Source organism: Siphateles boraxobius, unplaced genomic scaffold (assembly GCF_051911475.1).
Source record: "Siphateles boraxobius isolate OS27281-9 unplaced genomic scaffold, OSU_SipBor_1 66, whole genome shotgun sequence".
NCBI classification, from domain to species: Eukaryota; Metazoa; Chordata; class Actinopteri; order Cypriniformes; family Leuciscidae; genus Siphateles; species Siphateles boraxobius.
Genome location: NW_027509193.1, coordinates 11,481,830 through 11,504,758, shown reverse-complemented (window position 1 = coordinate 11,504,758; position 22,929 = coordinate 11,481,830). Strand labels below are relative to the sequence as shown.

The 22,929-nt window shown below is 40.7% G+C and overlaps 1 protein-coding gene across 1 annotated transcript; it reads right to left on the bottom strand.

Annotated features, from left to right (window-relative positions):
* Positions 1-20,363: 20,363 nt before the first annotated feature.
* tcap (titin-cap (telethonin)) lies at positions 20,364-22,838 on the bottom strand. The gene is made up of 2 exons (XM_077212180.1): positions 22,454-22,838; positions 20,364-21,258 (listed from the first exon to the last, which is right to left on the bottom strand). The coding sequence occupies exons 1-2, from the start codon at positions 22,597-22,599 to the stop codon at positions 20,868-20,870; spliced, it is 537 nt and encodes a 178-aa protein (XP_077068295.1). The 5' UTR covers positions 22,600-22,838; the 3' UTR covers positions 20,364-20,867.
* Positions 22,839-22,929: the final 91 nt, after the last annotated feature.

Sequence of the window (22,929 nt, the reverse complement as noted above, 5' to 3'; positions counted from 1 at the left end):
TTTTAAGAGAATGGTATTTATTGCTTAATGAAAATATTTTGTTGCTTTAGTTTTTATCATTTCACTTCTCATTCGTAAAGTGCTTTAATTTTTTATGTTTCTTCAGTTACAGGCTGAAATTGAGAAATGTATGTCCTGATTTTTAATAAAATTAACTTTTATGTACACTGATTACATTTGCTTTGTCCTGTTATGTAATTCCATCATAAATAAATAAATTATTCAAAACTGTATGGCTAATGACAAATCCAATCAAACAGATAAATAATCAACACAACCATAAACATTTCAGTAGGCCTATTTATTTTTGTAAAGATTTTCACAAGAACTACCACTTTGTGTTCTGGTCACCAAGGAAACATTCATGTGAGTAAAAAACATGCTTGAGATAAAATATGAGACATGATGTATGAAGTAAACCAAACAAATCATAACCCACAGTTCTCTTTCAAAAGCTCTTAATAGAGCGCTATGGGGGGAAACGGTTCGGTACGGTACGGTTGTGAACACGTATGGCAAACACGCCAAAGAATTTGGCTTAAATGACCTCTGATGGTGACGTCATCGTAATGCGCTCTAAATAGATGCGTGACAGGTTTTCCTTTATCTTCAGAACCGCTGTGTGTTTGTGTTTGCACTCAAAAAAATTTTTCACTCTCTTCCTCTTTCTCTCTCACACAAGAAAAGAGTTGAAAAAAAGAGACAATCATGTCGAGAGAGTCTAAGAAAACCATGCCGCCCTGCTCACGGCCCATTTCGGATGACGATCCGCTTCTATTTTGTCTCGAATGTCTGGGGGAAAGACACGCTCTGTCAGCCTTCGAGGACGCAGAGTGCGAGCATTGCGAGACGTTTCCCATTAAAGTGCTCCACTCCAGGCAATTGTCACACATGCTCACATGTGTGCTGCCTCTGGGCGCTCCACTCCTGACGACAGATCGTACGACGAGCTTCTCAAGGTTGTCAATCACGCTGTGGACAAGTTTCAGTTCACAAGTTCACACTAACAATTAATTCAATTCAATTCAAATTTATTTGTATAGCGCTTTTCACAATACACATTGTCTCAAAGCAGCTTTACAGAAATTGCATTTCGGAAATGTACATAGAAAAATACAGTTAGTTAATCAAGTATTAATTTATGGCATAACATATCGCCGGCGTCGAGTTGTCTCTTCACAGGCGTCGAGTCGTCTCTTCACAGGCGTTGGGGCATCTGAAGTCTCCGTGAGAGGCTGGATACAAACTGGAGCTGACGAACGCTATTTACCTTGGGACTAGCGTCCCGAGATAACAGCAGAAAGGCAGATGGGAAATAATTAGCATAGCTGATGTTCATAATGTTAATGCATTCAAACTGATTCAGCAGTATCAAAGGTTAAGCATTAAGTGAATGCTTGGTTAAAGAGATGCGTCTTTAATCTAGTTTTAAACTGGGACAGCGAGTCTGAGTCTCGTACAATATCAGGAAGGCTATTCCAGAGTTTAGGAGCTAAATGCGAGAACGCCCTCCCTCCTTTAGTGGACTTAGATATCCTAGGAATGACCAGAAGCCTCGAATTTAGTGATCTTAAAGAGCGCGATGGATTGTATGGCGATAGAAGGTCTGTTAAATACGCAGGAGCTAAACCATTTAGGGCTTTATAGGTCAGTAGGAATACTTTGTAATTGATACGTAACTTAATAGGTAACCAGTGTAGAGATGATAAAATAGGAGTTATATGATCATATTTTCTTGATCTAGTAAGAACTCTAGCAGCTGCATTTTGCACTAACTGTAGCTTGTTGATTGAGGATGCAGGACAGCCAGCTAATAAAGCATTACAGTAATCTAGTCTCGAGGTCATGAATGCATGAACTAACTTTTCTGCATCAGAAACAGATAGCATGTTGCGTAGCTTAGCAATGTTTCTAAGGTGGAAAAAGGCTGTTCTTGTAATATATGAAATATGATTTTCGAAAGTCAAGTTGCGGTCTAGTATAACACCCAGGTCTTTTACTGTAGTGGATAAAGTAACAGGACATCCTTCTAAATTAAAGTTGTATTGTAAGGGATTTTGTGGGTAGTTTTTTGGACCAATAAGTAGTACCTCCGTTTTATCTGAATTTAATAGCAGGAAATTACACGTCATCCAGCATTTTATATCATTTAGACACTCTGTCAATTTAGATAAGTTAGTGTTTTCATCTGGTCGTGATGAGATATATAATTGAGTGTCATCAGCATAACAGTGGAAATTAATTCCATGTTTTCTTATAATATTACCAAGTGGCAGCATGTATATTGAGAATAGCAGAGGGCCTAACACAGATCCTTGCGGCACTCCATAGTCTACTGACGTTATCTTTGATTTTTCCCCATTTAGACAGACAAAATGGTAACGGTCTGATAAGTAAGATCTAAACCAGCTTAATGCCTGTCCCTGAACACCAGTGTAGTTTTGTAGTCGATCCAGGAGTATTTTATGATCGATAGTGTCGAACGCAGCGCTTAGATCGAGTAGAACTAGTATTGAGATACAGCCTTGGTCAGAAGCTAAAAGTAAATCATTTGTAATTTTAACTAGCGCAGTTTCTGTGCTATGATGCGGTCTGAATCCCGACTGGAATTTTTCATAGATATCATTTTCTTGTAAGAAAGAGCACAATTGAGCGGACACAATTTTTTCTAGTATTTTAGACATAAATGGAAGATTTGAGATGGGTCTGTAATTTGCTAAGTTATTTGGATCTAATTGCGGTTTCTTAATGAGAGGTTTTATTACTGCCAGCTTGAATATTTTTGGAACATGACCTAAAAATAAAGACGAGTTAATAATATTAAGAAGAGGCTCTTCGACTACAGGTAACACTTCTTTCAGTAGTTTAGTGGGTATTGGATCTAATAAACATGTTGTTGGTTTCGATGCAATGATAAGTTTATTTAGCTCTTCCTGTCCTATAGTTGTAAAGCGGTGTAGTTGTTCTAGAGGGGCCATAATTGAGGCTGAATCATAAGACATCATAGAGGATTGTATATTTACAATTGTGTTTCGGATGCTTTCTATTTTCTCATTGAAGTAATTCATAAAATCATTACTACTATATTGTAATGGAATATTTTGCTCTGGTGATGTTTGTTTATTTGTTAGTCTAGCCACGGTGTTGAATAAAAACCTTGGATTATTTTGGTTATTTTCTATTAGTTTGCGGAGATGCTCAGCCCTGGCTGCTTTTAGAGCCTTTTTATAGCGTGACATACTGTCTTTCCACGCGATTCTAAAGACCTCTAAATTAGTTTGTTTCCATTTACGCTCTAAGTTACGAGTTTCTCTCTTGATTGCATGCGTAGCACTGTTGTACCATGGTGCTTTAGTTTTCTCTCTAACCTTTTTTAATCTAATTGGTGCAACAATATCTAGTGTACTAGAGAACATGGTGCTCAAACTGCTAGTCATTTCCTCTAGTTCATCTGTTTGTTTGGGTGCACTGCGCAGCTGAGATAGATCAGGTAAGCTATTTGAGAATCTATCTATAGTGGTTGGAAGGATTGTTCTGCCTGGTCGATAACGTGGCGCAACGTGACAAATTTCAGCAGTACGTATTATACAAGTTACCATGTAATGATCAGTGAGATCATCACTTTGCGGTATAATATTTATATCAGTTGGATCGGTTCCATATGATATAATTAAATCTAGTGTATGATTTAGACGATGAGTGGGACCACTGACGTTTTGCGTGACCCCAAAGGAGTTTAATAAATCTGTAAACGCAGTCCCTAACGCATCATTTGTATTATCTACGTGTATGTTAAAGTCTCCAACAATTATTGCTTTATCGACATTGACCAATAGATCTGAGAGAAAGTATGCAAACTCTTTTAGGAAATCAGCATAGGGCCCTGGAGGTCTATATAGGGTAGCCAAGGCTAGAGATAATATGGATTTGTTTCTTGCATCTAAGAGCGTAACATTTAGCACAAGTACTTCAAACGAATTAAACCTGTGACCTGTTTTCTGAGTAACATTAAGAATATCTCTATAGATTGTTGCAACACCGCCGCCACGACCGATCAGACGGGGCTCATGCTTATAACAGTATCCTGGTGGAGTGGACTCATTTAGACCGAAATAATCATTTGGTTTAAGCCAGGTTTCAGTAAGGCAAAGTACATCGAAACTATTATCTGTGACCATTTCATTTACAATAACCGCCTTAGGTGTGAGCGATCTAATGTTTAGAAGACCTAGCTTTAGAAGTTGTTTTTGTTCACTGAAATTTAGATTTTCTGGTTTAATTACAATAAGATTTTTGCTAGATCCTACACTAGATTTATTGTTTGGCCTCACTAAGCGAGGAATAGACACAGTTTCTATATAATGTTCTACACTACTTATATCAATTAAGTTGGGACAGCAAAGACTGTGATTTGGACTTTGACTTACTAGTCATATGGTGTGTAACGTCTTGGAGATGTTGTCCGACAGAACAGCCGCTCCGATTCTGCTGGGGTGCAGGCCATCAGCACGGTAGAGCCTAGGTCGCTCCCAGAACAGATTCCAATTATTTACAAAGAGCAGTTTCTGTTCATTACACCATGACATTAACCATTCATTTAGAGCAAATAATCTACTGAACCTTTCTTGTCCTAGTCGGTACGTGGGAAGCGGTCCAGACACGATGATCGTTGCTTCAGGCGATGTGCTGCGAACCGTCTCGATCAGGCTTCTGTAGTCCTTCTTCAGAACCTCCGTCTGCCGCAGCCTGATGTCGTTCGTCCCTGCGTGTAGGACCACAGCTCCGACGCGCTCGTCACCGTTCAGGATCTCGGGAATCTGTGCAGCGACATCAAGAACACGAGCACCAGGAAAGCAGTGAGTGCGCACCTTACGCTTACCTGAGGTAGCACGGACATGACGGACCATGGAAGTGCCGATGATCACGGCGGCGTCACGTTCCGGCTCGCGAAGAGGGGAGAAGCGGTTCCGGGTGGAGATCTCGAAGACCGGGAGGGGGGGGAAGTCCTTGGTCTGGTCCTGGCTCGTGTCTTCCGCTGTGGGATCACCCAGGGTCCGTGGTGTTGCCTCGGTGCCGGAGTGAATGAAGGCAGAGATGATCGTGTCCTCCTGGGCAGAGAAACGCACGGAGTAGACGAAGTCGGAGTCAAAAAGTTACTAACCACTGACTTGTGAGCATCGGCGCGTGATGTTTCAAGCGTTGATCGCCGATCTCGCAGCTCGGCTTGCTTCACCAGCAGAACACGGATCTGCTTCTCCACCGACTCCAGCTCCAATCGTACCGAAACCAGCTCGAATGTGTCCTCACCTGCACTCAGAGGTAACGTTAGACACACATCCGATATGTTCGCCATTATAACAGATGAACAGTAAATTAGTAGTGATACTACCAATATCACTACTAATTTAGGACTGAAATGATGGATATAACACGTATCCTTTCAGTCAAACGGGTGTAAAATGAGAGGGTCGATAGGCGCGAGGCCACGCGTGAAATGCTAGCGGGCTAAAGGCTAGTAGCCGAGATTCGGAAAGTTGGATCTAAGTAGCGATATCAAAGCAATCCGATTGTTTTTTATAAGGAATAGTGTCGAGGATAAGTTCACATGATATAAAAATAGAAAGTGCTTGTTTATAAATGAGTGGTAAAGAAGAAAATCAGGGATTAATGAATCAATTCGACGGAGCTCCAAACACAAACACAGATCGCATGGAAACAATTAAGTCACATGGAAAATGATATGCGTATTTGGCGTGCTGTCCGAGGAGGGGCTCCGAGCTCAGTATTTGGCCCGAACCCAGAGTACTGCCCCCGTATTCCTGTGGTAAGAACAAACCAAGAGTGAGGAGTCAGGGAGGTGGAGGGATGCTGAGAACGGAATATATAGATGAGTCGAAAGTGTAAATATATTGGCTTCCTCTCATGCTGATGGGTTAGACGTGGTAACTGCTGATGACAAATTGATTGGATTGGTCATTTGAACGTGCTCCTCTCGAACTTTGTTAAAGAAACATAATTTAGACTTGCCACAGGAACAAGAGACCCCCAGACGATCCAAGTTAGACAATAGATTTCTGTAAGATGGCCAAGGGGACACCCCAGAAAGACGGTCCCTCCACTTTTTCAAGATCTCCATGACAGAATATGGAATAAACGTTATTACTCTTGTGTCTTTGTGCCTGTACGTCATACGTCTATACGTCTAGACAAATCTGAAGTCATTGCGTTTGGAAACAAAGATGAAGTTCTCAAAGTGAATGCATACCTTCACTCTCGGGGCCAAACAACTAAAAATCAAGTCAGGAATCTTGGTGTGACTCTAGAGTCAGACCTTAGTTTCAATAGTCATGCAAAGCAATAACTAAATAAGCATACTACCATCTGAAAAATATTACAAGAATTAGATGATTCACGCGCACACACACACACACACACACACACACACACACACACACACACACACACACACACACACACACACACACACACACACACACACACACACACACACACACACACACACACAGAGAAAAGCAGATCTGAGTACTGATTACAGCGCAAGCACGAACATCGGCATGCAGGGAACTTTTTCTGGCCTTCTCTACATACTTTCTTTTTATGTCTTTTAATTTCCTTTCATACTCTTCCCCCATTTCTTTTCATTCTCTCTCCTTCTGTTCTTGTCTGGCTTTATATTTCTCTCTTTCTCGGTGCCTGATACATTTGTGTTTCAGCAACCTGTCTGTCAAACAAATTTGGTGTGATGATCACAGATATGTGTTGAGTCTCACTGCGTCCTAGGGCTCTCTCAGGACATGTAATGATTCCACTGGAGGCTAGCTTGACGATCCCAAGTGCAGTATTTGACAAAAACTAATACTCACCATACAGTGGTTACACAAACAATACTAGACAAAGTAACAAATACGAGGGCTTAAATAAGGATTAATGATTAAAGGCACACCTGTGAACGTGTTCAAGACAATGAACCGATGACAACATAGGACACATGACAAGGGGAGCACATGGCAGGATCACATGACAAAACCAGGAACATGAAAATGTCAATATAAAGTACACGAAACATAACAATGAAACAAAACTAAAAACTAGACTAACAGGCCACCTCTGAAGGGAGGGAACATTTTTGTCAAATGCCTTTCGTTCCAGGAGAAGATTTCCTTCTGAGCATTTTTCTGTCCAGTTTTCCCCAACATCCAAATTCTTAATTCAGACACTAATTTAAGTAATATCAAATCAATGTGTCAAGGCAGACCTTATGCTTACAGCCATTGGCAAGATTAACCCTTTAGTGCTCCTCACACCAAAATGACATTATTTTTTATTTATTTCAATGAAATGTATTATATTTTAGTTTGATAATGTTTTTTTATTTGTATGGTACTAAATGATATGTAGTAGTTATAATCCAGTAATTAGATGTTTTTGATTATAGACCTGACAATGAATTTTCCAACTTAAACTGTCAAAAATCTTGAGTGCTTTGTAGCATTTGATCTCTTTTAAGACACTTGGCAGATTATTGCTAAATAAAAAGGTTAAAAAAAGTGAACATAAAAAGCTATAGAAGTTTAAATATATTTGTAACACAGTTTAGATTTTATGGGAAGAAGGAGGCGGAAACCGGCGAACATTTAAAGACTTTTATGACATAAAATAAAACAAATACAAAATGAAAGTAAAAGACAGCAGCCCCTCACGGACGACTGCTGTCACATATAACAAACAAACAGAAGTCCAGGCCTGGCCTCTCTCGATCTCCACTGTCGTCGCTCCTCCTTTTATGCTTCTGCTCCTCCGTGAGAGATACGAGACCGGTGGGTCGCGCAGGTGGCGCTCATCAGTAATCACTTCAACGGCCTCGTGCTGCTCTCTCACTGCCCTCGGCCTAGTCCTGCTCGCCACAATATTGTTATGAAAATGCACCAAAAAAAAAAAACTATTTTCAATAGAAGCTAGTAGCGAGTAAAATCTAAAGCATAAATCTAAACAAGCTGTGAATTTGCTATCTCAAAAAATTAGCTTTCAGTAATATTTGTTTGGGCATAATCCTAAACGTTTCCACTGAATGAAATTAGTATCCCATTAGGGCAGTGGTCACCAACCTTTTCAAGCTGAAGATCCCTGACATCGGCCTTAATGAAAGGCAAGATCTACCTATCGAAGAATAGATAGGAAAAAGACAGCCCAGATTGTACTTCCAACTTGAGGCCTTTTATTTAGTATTTTAATTGTATTTGAATTTAATATTCATTAAATGTTCTTTTTCTCTTTGTTTTAACTTTAAACTGGATGCAACCATCATATGATCAGATCATATGGCACTGAACTAAAAAAAAACGCCTTTGTCAGCAATAAAGTGCTTATTCACTGAAGTTTCTGAAGGTACTCTTAACATTTTATAAATTAACTGTACTAACAAAATTCTCAACAATCTCAATTAAGCTAAGTGCACTTATGTCCCATCCCATCTTATGCAACATCACTTTTCATAATGCCACCAAAGGGCAAAACTGCTGCAGTAATATTACTCACTCAAGTCAGTGTGATGGCTGCAACTGAATACTGTCTGTGAGTCCTCTGAAGTCTGGCTCATAGCTAGAGACAGCCAGTTTGAGGCAATCTTTGAGGTGTCTGTCAGTAAGGCGGCTCCTGTATTTTGATTTGATTATTTTCATCTGTGAAAATGCCATTTCACAGAGGTAAGTTGATCCAAAGTAGGCACTCACTTTTAGTGCACATGCAGTGAGGAGAGGAAACTTCTCTCTGTTGACAAGTCCCTAAAAGTCACTGTCCCTTGATCTGGCTTTCAGCTCAATGTCATTTTGCAAATCAACCATCTCCATGTCAACTCCACTTGACAAAGAAAATACTTGCTGGAATTTGGCTGCAACCTGTTCTATATCAATGAGCATGAACGGGTTTGAAACAAACGCAGCAATACATTCCATTTCGTTTAACTCACCAAAACGCATACTGAACTCTGTTGCAACTTTTTCCAAGTGAGCACAGTATTTCTCAGGGTGAAAAACATCCTTGTCTTTAATGCTCTGTGACATTTTTTCCAGGTTGGGAAAGTGTGTTAGCCTCCCGTTTTTAAGATGTGTGATCCAAACACCGAGCTTAGACTTAAAAGCATTTACTGCACTGATCATGTGGGGCAGGTGTCGGTCTTTTCCCTGGAGCTCGTTGTTGAGTGAATTCAGCTTTGCGGTCAAGTCTGTGAGAAACCCCAGGTCACATAGCCACGCATCATCTGACAGTTCCTTGTGCTCCTCGTTTCTTGCAGACAGAAATGTCTTTATTTCAGGCAGTAAGTCAACAAACCGCTGCAGCACTTTCCCGGGGCTCAACCACCGCACATTAGCATAAAGTAGTAGGTCACTGTACGCGGCATCGAGCTCATCCAGTAACACTTTGAATAAGCGATGCTGAAGTGCTTTAGCTTGCTCGTATCGAGTTTATTAGTTTGACCACAAATGACATTACGTGAGAAAAGTCCACGACTCTCCCTGCCAAGGCCTGCTGATGAATGACACAATGATAATTCTTGAAGTCGGGAAAATCAGGGTCATTACGCCACAGTGCTATAAAACCAAGGCGCACACCACGCATTGCCGGTGCTCCGTCGGTGGTAATTGCTACCAGTTTATGAATGGGGATATATCATTTTCTCTTACATATTTTTTAAACTCATTGTATGTACAAAAGGCCCGGATGCCTTTAAATGTCCTGGACGATTTCGACCAATCACAGCGTACAAGGTTGCTATAGTGACATTCGTGCTGAGGCGAACTGTGAAGGAGAGAGAAAATGCATCGCAAATTATAGTGGAAATTCTCGACAGTTGCAGTATAGTTAATCTGTAGTGTTCGACGATTATTCAGCTGGTATACATATACATTGAGTCGCTGTGTGCGTCCATGCCAAGTAAATTCATATTTCCATGTTTGTTCAATTGGTATTCAGAAACTGTTAGTCTATGTTCATCAGCGTGAGCGGTAACCGATTAGCATAAATCTGCCTGTGTTAACTTACTTCCTATTCAGTACCTTTTCGGAGTTTCTGCATGTTACTTTATGTTTATGTATTAGGCATTGTTATTATTGGTTGTACGGTTACTTTGGAGATGATGATTATCACGCGGTGATCAGCGTCTTATCCTGAGCATATGGCATGCCTAGTTGGACGCATTTATGTGCTATCAGCGCCTCCTTGTGGCGACCTTTAGAATAATTATTCTCTCTGATAGTACTCCCTTAATGGGTTTGTATGTAGACTGAATGCTGTTAATAATGTTTATGTATAATGTTTATGTATGCTAATGTTTATTTCTTTGTTTGATTTGTTATAGAACCACACCCACATACCCCATATGTAAATCTACCAGCTCTTCAGTAAATAAGTGAAGTCTAAACCCTGCTTGGTGTGTCTGTTCAACTAAGTGTCAGCTTATACAGTTCTGACCGACTGGCGACTGCGTGGTGCGTTTCACATCCATTTGCATATTAGTCTATCATCGAACCTCTTCACCTCCTCACCTCGCGTTCTCTCATTTAAGTGCAAAAGAGTGAGGAAGTCCTCTTTCGTTGTAAAATCCTCTCTGGAAATAGTCTCTGCAGTAATGGCCATTGCTTCCTTGAATAATTCGCCATCCGTAAAAGGCTTTTTGTTTTTAGCCAGAAAGTGACTTACACGAAACAATGCTTCAGTCGCAGCCCTATTTTGATCAGAATATTTTGTAAAAAGTGATTGCTGGGCCTTCAACTCAGATCTCAGCTCGTCAACTTTCCTTGCACGGATGGCGCTCTTTGGCGGGTAGTGATCTTTAAATTTCGGGTGGTTGGTATTGTGGTGCCGCTCTAAATTCCCTCTTTTACATAATGATTGTTTTTGGTGGCACAACATACAAACACACTTATTTTTTATCAAGGTAAAAAGAAATTCCTGTTCCCATTCTGGATGAAAATGGTAGGCTATGTTTTTGCCTTCTTTCGTGTAGCCTCCGCCATTCTAGTTTGACTGTTACCTCACGGCCACGGGCTATCATCATGGAGATCCATATTGACGTTTGCGACAGTTAACATACGGGTGCTCTTCTCTTATCTGATTGGTCACTTCATTGAAAATAAATAAAGCAGTTGGATTAAAAAAAAATTGGATTTTTTTTTCGGGAGGTACTAGGACAGGACGGGTTGGCGACCACTGCATTAGGGACTAAACGAGATGTAACAGATGTAACAACCAAGAACAGACGTAACAACGTAATTGTTCTTTTGTCATGAACGAAAATGAAGGAAGAGCACCAGAGGGTTAACCATCAAAAATGTCTGGATGATAACTAATAGCCTATATCCCAGTCAACAATTTAATCTCACCATGAGCTCCCAGGGTACTCATGATGTGGTCACAATGTGAGGTCACAGAAAGCTAAAAGCACACTCCCTGTGTGTCCATACTATGGTCACAATGTGAAGTCTCAGTGCACTCACTGAGCGCTCAAACTAGCTCAAACTAGCTCACCATGTGAGACCACTGTAATATCAGTGTGTTAAACTCTCATTCTGTTCAGTGTGACTTCACTGGGATCTAAAATTTCTATAATATTGGTCAGTTATATCACAAACATCATGTACATCATCATATCATCTGTATCACCTGTGTTCTGTTAATCAGTGTCATCTGTGTTTGTACTTAAGTTCCGTCTGTTCAGTCAGTCTTTGTCCGATCTCCGTTGTATTTAGTGTGTGTTGGTGCCTGTTCTGCTGTCCTATGTCATATTATCATTAAACCTAAGTTTTGGAATTCTATCCTCGCTTCTGTCTGCCTTTCTGCAACTAGTGATGGCAAAATGAGGCTTCCTGAACCACTGAGACCTTGCAGCCCATTGGTTCACCCAAAGGTTCATTACTCAAAGAAGCTTCATTCAGCATTGCTCACTAGTGACACCTGCCTACTGTGCAAAGAAGTAGCAGACAAATTAATTAATTCTGAACCAATGACCTGAGCAGACTTATGATGTCCGTATACTCCCCCCCCCCCCCCCCCACCCGGTTCTGTTTTATACAGGTCCTTCTCAAAAAATTAGCATATTGTGATAAAGTTCATTATTTTCCATAATGTAATGATAAAATTAAACTTTCATATATTTTTGATTCATTGCACACCAACTGAAATATTTCAGGTCTTTTATTGTTTTAATACTGATGATTTGAGCATACAGCTCATGAAAACCCAAAATTCCTATCTCAAAAAATTAGCATATTTCATCCGACCAATAAAAGAAGTGTTTTTAATACAAAAAAAGTCAACCTTCAAATAATTATGTTCAGTTATGCACTCAAAACTTGGTCCGGAATCCTTTTGCAGAAATGACTGCTTCAACGCAGCGTGGCATGGAGGCAATCAGCCTGTGGCACTGCTGAGGTGTTATGGAGGCTCAGGATGCTTCGATAGCGGCCTTAAGCTCATCCAGAGTGTTGGGTCTTGCGTCTCTCAACTTTCTCTTCACAATATCCCACAGATTCTCTATGGAGTTTAGGTCAGGAGAGTTGGCAGGCCAATTGAGCACAGTAATACCATGGTCAGTAAACCATTTACCAGTGGTTTTGGCACTGTGAGCAGGTGCCAGGTCGTGCTAAAAAATAAAATCTTCATCTCCATAAAGCTTTTCAGCAGATGGAAGCATGAAGTGCTCCAAAATCTCCTGACAGCTAGCTGCATTGACCCTGCCCTTGATAAAACACAGTGGACCAACACCAGCAGCTGACTGTGGGTACTTGATACTGGACTTCAGGCATTTTGGCATTTCCTTCTCCCCAGTCTACCTCCAGACTCTGGTACCTTGATTTCCGAATGACATGCAAAATTTGCTTTCATCCGAAAAAAGTACTTTGGACCACTGAGCAACAGTCCAGTGCTGCTTCTCTGTAGCCCAGGTCAGGCGCTTCTGCCGCTGTTTCTGGTTCAAAAGTGGCTTGACCTGGGGAATGCGGCACCTGTAGCCCATTTCCTGCACACGCCTGTGCACGGTGGCTCTGGATGTTTCTACTCCAGACTCAGTCCACTGCTTCCGCAGGTCCCCCAAGGTCTGGAATCGGTCCTTCTCCACAATCTTCCTCAGGGTCCGGTCACCTCTTCTCGTTGTGCAGCGTTTTTTGACACACTTTTTCCTTCCCACAGACTTCCCACTGAGGTGCCTTGATACAGCACTCTGGGAACAGCCTATTTGTTCAGAAATTTCTTTCTGTGTCTTACCCTCTTGCTTGAGGGTGTCAATGATGGCCTTCTGGACAGCAGTCAGGTCGGCAGTCTTACCCATGATTGCGGTTTTGAGTAATGAAACAGGCTGGGAGTTTTTAAAAGCTTCAGGAATCTTTTGCAGGTGTTTAGAGTTGATTAGTTGATTCAGATGATTAGATTAATAGCTCGTTTAGAGACCCTTTTCATGATATGCTAATTTTTTGAGATAGGAATTTTGGGTTTTCATGAGCTGTATGCCAAAATCAACAGTATTAAAACAATAAAAGACCTGAAATATTTCAGTTGGTGTGCAATGAATCTAAAATATATGAAAGTTTAATTTTTATCATTACATTATGGAAAAGAATGAACTTTATCACAATATGCTAATTTTTTGAGAAGGACCTGTATATTTATTTATTTTTTACTTATTTATTTTCTTCTCACTGTTAATGTCTGTAACCTTTCATTTGCAATAATAAAAAGTCCTGGGCAGACATTTGTCCATTGCCTGGGTATAAAATAAAATATGTATCTTTCTCTGTCTGAATTTAATTGTGCAGAGACAACTGTCACACACACAGTTAATTAATTATTCATTAATTGTTTGGATAGTGTCAGTATGAACAACAAAAATTACACTGTGTTAAGTGCAGTGCTTATGGTGGAGGGAGTGTGATAAAGTAAACTGCAAAAGAAAGAATAGTCTGGGGTGGAAAAAGTTAAGAATTGTTTCTGGGGGGTTTTGTGCAGTGAAATGTTACTAGTTTTAGTGCAGTGTTGTGCTTATTGGACTGGGGGTATAGAGGAGCAAACTGCAACACTGCAGTTTGGGGTTGGTAAAGGAATGATTAGAATAGATTTTTATTGAGAAACAAAAACAATTTCAAGTGTGTTCGGGTTTAGACGATTCCCCTTCTTGGACAAGACCTCTCCAGTCTTGGAAAAGATCCTTTCACAAGGAACAGAGGATGCAGGGGAACATAAAAATGTCAGTGCCAGCTGGTATAAATGAGGATACTGATGCTTCTGTTGAGCCCAGACGGGGGAGGATCTCCTCTTTCTTGCTGGCTCCATTACCAGGAAAAAGGAGAAGTAAACAGGAAAAAGGAAAAAGCAAACAAATCCAAAAGGGCAATCCAAAACAAAAAGCAGTCCAGTCCAGATCCAAAAATCCAAAGCAATCCAAATAATCTTATCTGATTAATATAACAAGACTATAATATAGCTACTATACTTACTAATAACAATATCCTATAAGTATTCTAACCTGATATAATGTAATAATATACAGCCCTAACATATATGACACAATAACGACAATGACAATGAGAGTTCTCTAACTCTCTGACTCTCTGACACTACTACAACTGCTTCTACTACTCCTGACAACACCCAGAACGTGGCGCGAGTTTCAAACCCCCTTTATCCGGAAGCAACACTCCGAACCAATGATGTATCCACACAAACCGAGGCCTCGTTTGTCATTAGTCACGTGATTTTCACGTTAACAACACAAGCCTCGAATCGCGGCTTCATCTGGCATGCCCATTTTTTCTCGACACAAGCTCCGACGCCTCGGTTCAAATGTCACATCACTACCTGCAACAACCTGTGACAGTAGATTGGACCAGCACAAATGGACGACAGGGCTATATTTGTCGCAATTGCTCAATAGAGCACGGAATTCTTTACCTTCACGGATAAGTTTGTTTACTGAGCCGTCACTAGCACCCTCGATGACGAAACCCTCAAACTGCTTTACTGGATTAAAGCCAATTCCCACCAGGCCACCGACCTCCCAAACACTGATGGACTGAACTGGAGGCAAGCCATAAGCAGGTGTTTGGTGAGTCTCGCGTCCCGATCCAGAAAACAATCACCATTACCAGAGTCTCGTCCTGCTGAGACCACCCCTCCAGTGTCTCGTCCCATCGAGACCACTCTTCCAGTGTCTCGTCCCGCCGAGACCACCCTTCCAGAGCTTCACATCATGCCTGCCGAGCCAGAGACTCTTCACGCCAGGTCAGCCGTGCCGGTGTTTTCGGACAAGATGGCAGCTGCGCCTGAGTGCGAGCACTCTGCAAAGGTGGCTGCTGCCTTGCTGCCTGAGCCTTTAGCCAGGATGGTCGCCGTCATGTCAGAGCCTGTCCCAAGACCTTTTCCTGTCCCAATACCTGTTTTTGTTCCTCGACCTGTTCCTGCTCCAAGAACTGTTCCTCGACCTGCTCCTATTCCAAGACCTGTCCCTGAGTCTGTTCCTGAGCCTGAATCTGTCCCCAAGCCTGAATCTGTTCCTGAGTCTGTTCCTGAATTCCCACCCAACCTCCCTCGCCCGCTGCCTCTCATCATCCAGCCGTCATCCTCATCTCCTCTTCCACCTGTCAGCCCCATCACTTGCCCTCTACATGCCAGTGGAATGCTGGGCTCGCTGAGGGGTTTCCAGTCCTCAGCACCATCTTGGACAATGGATCCCTGGGATCCAACTCCAGCCACCGCGTCCAGAATTCCACATTGGCCCATCAGTCCACTGGCTCACCCTTGGATCCTACCTCCTTCATCTCCGTCATGGTCCATCAGGTCAACAGTTCCACCAGGCTCCCTCGTCCCCCCAGATCCGCCTTGGTCGCTCGTCAACCTACCCACACCTTTGGACTGCACTCCTCTGGCTACACCCCATCCCTTCTTCCCCTTAGCTCCATTGGACTCCTCACTCCCTTCTGCTCCTCCTTGGTCCCTCTGTCTCCACCGCGCCCTTCTGTGTCCCCGTCTTCACCTCAGTTGCCTGAGCCTGTGGCTTCCCCGTGTCCCTCTGAACCCTCTGCTCCACCATGGCCCGGCGAACTTCCGTCTCCTCCCAGTCATCTTCCCTCATCGGTTCCAACCTCTGTCCGTCATCACCCTGAAACCTCCTGCACTTCAGCCTCCATGGCTCCTGTCAGTAAAAATATTAGCGTTGCTTAAATACAGTGGAAGTGGGTTGTTGAGGATTTGTGGCACACTCTACAACCCGTTCCTCAGAGACGTCAGATTCAGTGGCCAAGAGTTGCGTTGCACAGTAAAGAACTTATCTGAAGCAGCAGAGAGGAGACGCAAATGGCTGTGGTTGAGATAGATAGATTCTGGCTGGCTGTGTACAAGCCGCCAAGCTACTGTTTCGAAGAATTCTTGAAAAACACGAAGAGTCTGTTTATTAGTTTGGATAGTAATTACAGTTATTATTTTCCTGTGTATTTTGCGTGAATGAGGATTGGTGTTTGGACAGGTAGTATGCTATACGGAACCGTTGCCACTGATCCTGCTTTAAACGTTGACAGTGGGGCTGGACAGCCTTAGTCAAACGGGTTGGGGCGTATGGTCGGGTTGCAGAGATTGACAGATTGTGGTTAGGTCACACGTGAACTACGAGGAAGGAGCAACCTCAGCAGCAGGAGGGATGTAAAGGTCAGTAAGCTGGGCTGAGTTGAGTGGGGGATGGAGGGGGGTGACTCTGGGACGCCAGAGTCACTGTCGAGCCCTCTTGAGGTGTCGTGGGCTAGTCGACGAAACACTGAGGACGGAAGGTGCCCACTTGAAGACCCTAGAGATGTCCCCTACTTGGCTCAATCCAGACGGTTGTCATGCTGATCCACTGGGGACACCGCACTGTGGTTGCAGCCATTGTGTGTGCTGACGCGATTAAAACCAGACAGAAGGAGATTCACGTCACCATTTGGAAAGAAGCGTAAATGGATGGAGAAGCATAGGTTACTGTAAAGCTACATCTTAGTTGGTGCTTATCTTGCTGAAAGCCGAGTACAAATCAGCATGAAGTTTTAACATCTACTCTTGTGTAATGGAAATCATAAAGAGACATTGATAAAGGACTAGCTGATAAAATGAGAAATTATTGGGGTTGCGCTGTGTATCTAAATACTAGCACACATATTACACAATGTGACAGTTTAAAGGGGTTGCTGTGCAATACAAAACTAGCTGCTGTGAAGCAATACCTGCTCTTACCACAGGAGGGTGTGTGTGTTTTTATCTCTCAAATCCACTAGGGGTTTTGTTGTTGCTGGTGAATATGATGGTCAATATGTTCCTGCATCAACATCCAGGAACAATATTTCAATCAATCAATCACATTTGAGGTAGTCCTACAAGTTTACTGTTTATGTCAAGTTTAGGATTACAACCAGGGTTAGGTGCATCAGTGTTATTCACCTATCATTTCCATCTGATTTTAGGTATAACTTATGGATAGGGTTAGGTTTAGATATGTTGATCCAGGAACATCACTTACTTGGCAAAATCACAGTGACTGGTGTTTAAACGGCCAGTCGTGTATTATTAGTCTTGTGTTTATGTTAGAAGAATGTGTGTGTTCTGTATAGGGTCTTTTGCCCTTTATTTACAGAAATTGTGCACTGTCATCACTTGTGCCCTGCATACATACACAATCTCTTAACATTTTGTAGTGTTGCGCATTGGTGTGGATTACAGGGTGTGTGTGTCTGTACAGCCTGTTGCAGTGATGACTGATGCGTCTCTATCAGATTTGCCCTCTTATGCAATATAATTCTTCCACCACACCAATTAAGCACACAGTCTCCTAGTTGTATTAAGCACGGGGAACATTTATTTAAAGGAACAGAAGTGACGTTGTTTGGTATGATCTGACAAATACTTGAAAAGAAAATATGGAAAATATGTTTTAAATACATGTGCACTCAGGATTGTTTATATGCATTTTACATGGGGATCCTGAAAGCTTCGTAACAGCACTCACTCTCTAAACAAGTGTTTATCTCTGTGTGTGTTGCCATGCAATGACTCACAACACAAATCGTTTATGCGGGTTATCTGAGAGCTCAAGCACATTAATGAAATTGGCACATGATGGGGAAGATACTCCATACCAATAAGCTTCCAGGAGACAGACGGGGGTTGAAATAAGATCAGCTGACAACCCACCTCACCAAAACAACACATGGACAGACATGCTCTTCAAGCTGGTGATTAGATAGGATGAACAGTGATGCTCCAATCAAATCTGTGTCTCCTAGAATCATGAGATAAAGACTTATATAGACTTGGGCAAACTGATGTTGATAATTTAGTTTATTATAGAGCTTGAAAGGCATTCATCGACGGATTATGGCTATACGAGGCCCCGGAGCATCAGCCTCTCTCCAGCAAGCAGCTAAAAAAGTTATTGCAAATTGTACATTGCACAACGGCAACTTTATTTGCAATTTCTAATTTGAGTTTTGAATTTCTCATAATTGCAACTTTGTTCCTCAAAAAAGAAACAACAACTAAGAACTTTAATAACATTCGCATCTTGTAATCCCAGTTGTATATTTTGCATAAATTTCAATTATTGTAGGTATACAATATTATATCATACTATCATACAAAACCATCTCACAATCATTGTAATATCCAAATAATCAGACATAAACTGTAATCCTGAGTTTCCAAAGCTGGAATAAGGGGAAGAGTGTGGTGACATTTGCAGCAGCTGAAAAAATGGACAAGAGAAAGAACGAAAACCAGCAGGATTAAAGGATCAGTGAAGGGGTGCAGAAGCCCCCAGTCTCCACCACCAGCACCTCTCCTCCCTCTCATTCTGTTTGTCTCTCGCCCTTTGGCTCTGTTTGTTTAACTAAAAATATCTAACAGTCGTCAGTGTGACAAAAGCGCAAGTGGAGACAAATTATCACGATTATGACTGGAATAAAAGGATATATTTTAATTTGAGTGAGGTAGAGAAATCAGAAAGAGAAATGAAGCGATAGATGGAAAGAAACAGAGAAATAGATGCATTCGAACAAGACAGTGTCCTCTAGGCGATGACATTCTTGGCACTAATTCACTGAATGCATTCTGGGAGATGAACCGGACAGCATGTACCACAGTCACAGCACCACTTCACCCTTCTGTTCTTTCTGAAGCACTCTGTACAGAGCTCAGTTACTAATAAAGGCTTCTAATGTCATTCCCTATAGACTAGATTTGATTTTCATCCATAAAACAATCTTATTTATTGCAGAATTAAATTATTCTCTTTTTTTTCTAAAGCAGAAAATACCTTTTAAAACACACCAGGATTTCACTGTGAAATCAATGAAGACTGGGTCATTTTCTGTCATAACATATTACTGTAAAAAATAAGCAGATTTATATTGCTGGAATACCTGTAACCAGGAGCTGAGCCTTGCCTGACTGCCTCTTTGCATTTCCCATCCCACAACACGTCCCTGTGAGAACTGCTAATATTAATAATAATTTCAAAACATATACAACATATACATTACACTCACACACCGCTTGGACTTGTTTTTCAGTTTGCAGCGTTTCCCTTAGTTTGTTGTCATGGTTTTTATTGATTTGTCATATAGTTCAGCTTTTTACACATCGTTATCACTAGCATTTAAGTTCTCTCTGTTTCTTTTTAGTTTGTCATCATTCATTACCCTCCTCCTCATTCATTTCTTAAAGTTAGACATCAACCTTTTTAGTATTCCTCAATCAATTCTTTATAAACAATAACAAGAAACAAAATAACAAAATGATAAAAGACTGCCTGTTTTCCCAATCATTTTTTGTAAACATTGTATAGGGTTGCTAACGACCCCAGGACTGTAACAGTGTTATATTTTTCTGCAAAACATTAATTTAATCTTTTTTTTACTAAATAAGTGCAATTCAACTTTATTTTACAAGGTGGCAATGTCAGATACATAATGATGACGTGACGTTTCACTCATAGTTACCGCAGGCAGAAAACAAAAGGAAGTATCATCAGCAAAACATCAGCGATTTACTGCAGAACTACTGAACGCAATCAAATATTAGCATTATTGTCACTTGATGGTGGATCTGGTGAAGAAGCTGTCAGCGACCAATGTATTGATTTTGAAGATGTTGAAAATGATAGTTTTGAGAATACGTTTGAGATCGCGAATATGAGCCAGATGCTGAATGTACTGGGAAATGAGCTCCGGCAAAGACAGTGATGATGGTATAAAACATCTGCTCAAACTGAACCCTTCCAAGCGCCAAAAGGTAACAATAACAATTCCTCACTAATTTTATTCAAAGACAAATAAAACTTTTGATTTTATCCCAATAAAATTTTATTGAAGTGATTATCAATAATTCCAACAACAAATATCATCTGTCAATAAAGTGCAATTCTTATTTATCAAATAACTTTGGTTTAACAAAAATAAACATTTTTCTCTTTTACTAAACGTTAAATTTTTGCATGACCAACCCTGATGGCATGCAGCAAACATCAACATGAGCTCAAAAATGAACCTGTGGCAACCCAAAAAAGTGCTGTTTTGATTGTATTCTCAATACAAAACAAGCAAATACTATTTACAACTCAAATTTCTATACAAAACCTTTATGCTTGTCATCAACATCATTATCAGGATCATCATTTTTCTTTATCCCATCCTGAACATCATTTTATCATTTGAGGTTTCACTCAATGAACATTCTGTTTGACTATCCCTAAAAATCTGTTTCTACATTCTCAATCCTTCTGTCTCTCATCCTGCATTTAATAAAGTCCATAAAGTCTTCCAACTCATATTTGTCTTCTGCTTTCAGCCCCTCTGGGCCTCCTGGGACATGGATCGGCCCAGGGCTCTAGGTGATTTTGCAAACTCCATTCGCATGGGTTTGACGGGCGGCAGGTCCCTGGTGATCTGTTCCACTGGTCTCTTGTCTGGACAGGCTCCGTCGGGAACTCGGACAGGAGGGAGATCTTCCAGGGTGTGTGGGGCTCCCCGGCTCAGGCGGACACCCAGTTCTGCAGGCTTGAAGATGGGCAAGGGCAGAGTGTTCCTGTAGGGTAAGAGCTGGTGCTCCCTTACACCTGTATCCACAGTGCCCACTCTGAGCACACCCGATGGACAGGCTTGATTGAGAGGACGGACCTGCCAATAACGGGACAGAGTCTCTCGGCGAGAATCATCCGACATCAGCATTGACTGGCTGTAGAGAGAGAAAAATTGGGAATTATGAATGAAAGGGGAGATCTGATATTTAATGTGTTCAAAATTATTTTACGAAAGCTGCACTGGAAATAATAATTTTGTTCAGTGTATTTTCTTTAAAAATATATAAAGAGGCATAAGATATTAAGGCTTGTTTTTAGAGAATGTTTCTTGATTTGAGTTTCTTGATTTTTCTACATCTTATAAAAAATATAGTCATAATAAATGTAATTTTTTTGACATGTATGCTTTAAAGAGCAAAAAAATATTTGCCAAGTCTTAATATTTTATTTTTAGTCTTAATTTTGCTGCTCAAGTAAATTAACTATCATTATTATAGTTTTTTTTTTTACATTTTCCATAGTTTTTAAAAGGAAACAACACTGATAAAATTGAATTAAATAATACAGAAAAAAACCCCAAATGTAGGCTAATTTCTGCCTGAATAAGTTAGTTCAGTCATGATCCAAAAAACAAAAATGAAGTAAATTCTATATTAGAACTCAATTTAAGCTTGAAGAAATTAAAGTGTAAATTTCAACATCGGGCATGAATAATTAATACGTTTTCCAGCTGTATTTACACCGTTTTATTATTGCTTTTGTTGTTAGGTTTAGTAACTTGCTGTTTTATGACATTTGGAGTTCATTTTGTACTCAAAATGACACATTCATACTCAGAAATGATCCTACGAATGTTACCGTTATTATGTATTGAGCACCAATTACTGAGGTCTCATTACTTTAACTGGGCAATTTTATTTGTTAATTACTTACTATTTACTTAACTTAATTAAGTCAATTTTACTTAATTCCATTATGTGAAATGTACTTAAAAAAACTACATGCAAAAACTTGCAAAAGAAAAATTAAGTCAATTTTACTTATTGTCTTTTTTCAGTGAAGATGAAATAGGCTACTAATTAAGAAAATACATTTTTTTTGAAGCATGCGGAATGATTTGATAGAAATACTTGACTTTCACTCTCAGAAAAAATGCTGTCACTGTTGCGGAACCCTTTCAAAACATACCTCATTAACCCCTAAAGTGTGCATATTAGTTACTAAACGGTACATATTAGTACCTTTTTTGAAAGGATACCACCCTGTGACACCTTATACCTTTTTTTCCCTAAGATTGTTCAAGAAAAAAAACAAATATTTTTAAACAGATATGAATATCTATGCACTCACCGATCCTCAGGTTGTGTCTTCATATTGATGCTGCGCCAGTCAGCAGTGTAACTCTCTCTCTTATTTGGATTTTCCTCCTTCACACTGCAACCGAGCTCGGCTCCAACCACACAGCCTCCTTTCTTCTCCAGGACTGTGCACAGCATCTTCAGCTTCTGTTTATAAGTGGCTTGAAAACTTAAACTATAGTCAATGATAGTTTAGTTAATACTGCTTTGAAGATTTACAGTTTTCTTTTCTTTTTTTCTCTTTTCTTGTCCTGGTTGAGTTTGAGGGAGGACTATCTGTCTATCTGTCCCTTGAGCTGCCTGGTCGTCTGTGTGCTGGAGTGTGTGTTAGACTTTTATACAGCTCTGCTGCTATTTCTGTCCGATGGAGTCACTCTGCACTTTGTCCACAAGGACATCTGACATAAACACACACACACACACACACACACACACACACACACACACACACACACACACACACACACA

Bases quoted from the DNA above. Each gene is read 5' to 3' on its own strand.
- tcap (XM_077212180.1), bottom strand. From the start codon at position 22,599: ATGCTGTGCACAGTCCTGGAGAAGAAAGGAGGCTGTGTGGTTGGAGCC. The intron at 21,259-22,453 runs GTGAGTGCATAG...CTCTCTCTACAG, and splicing joins AAGACACAACCTGAGGATCG to CCAGTCAATGCTGATGTCGG.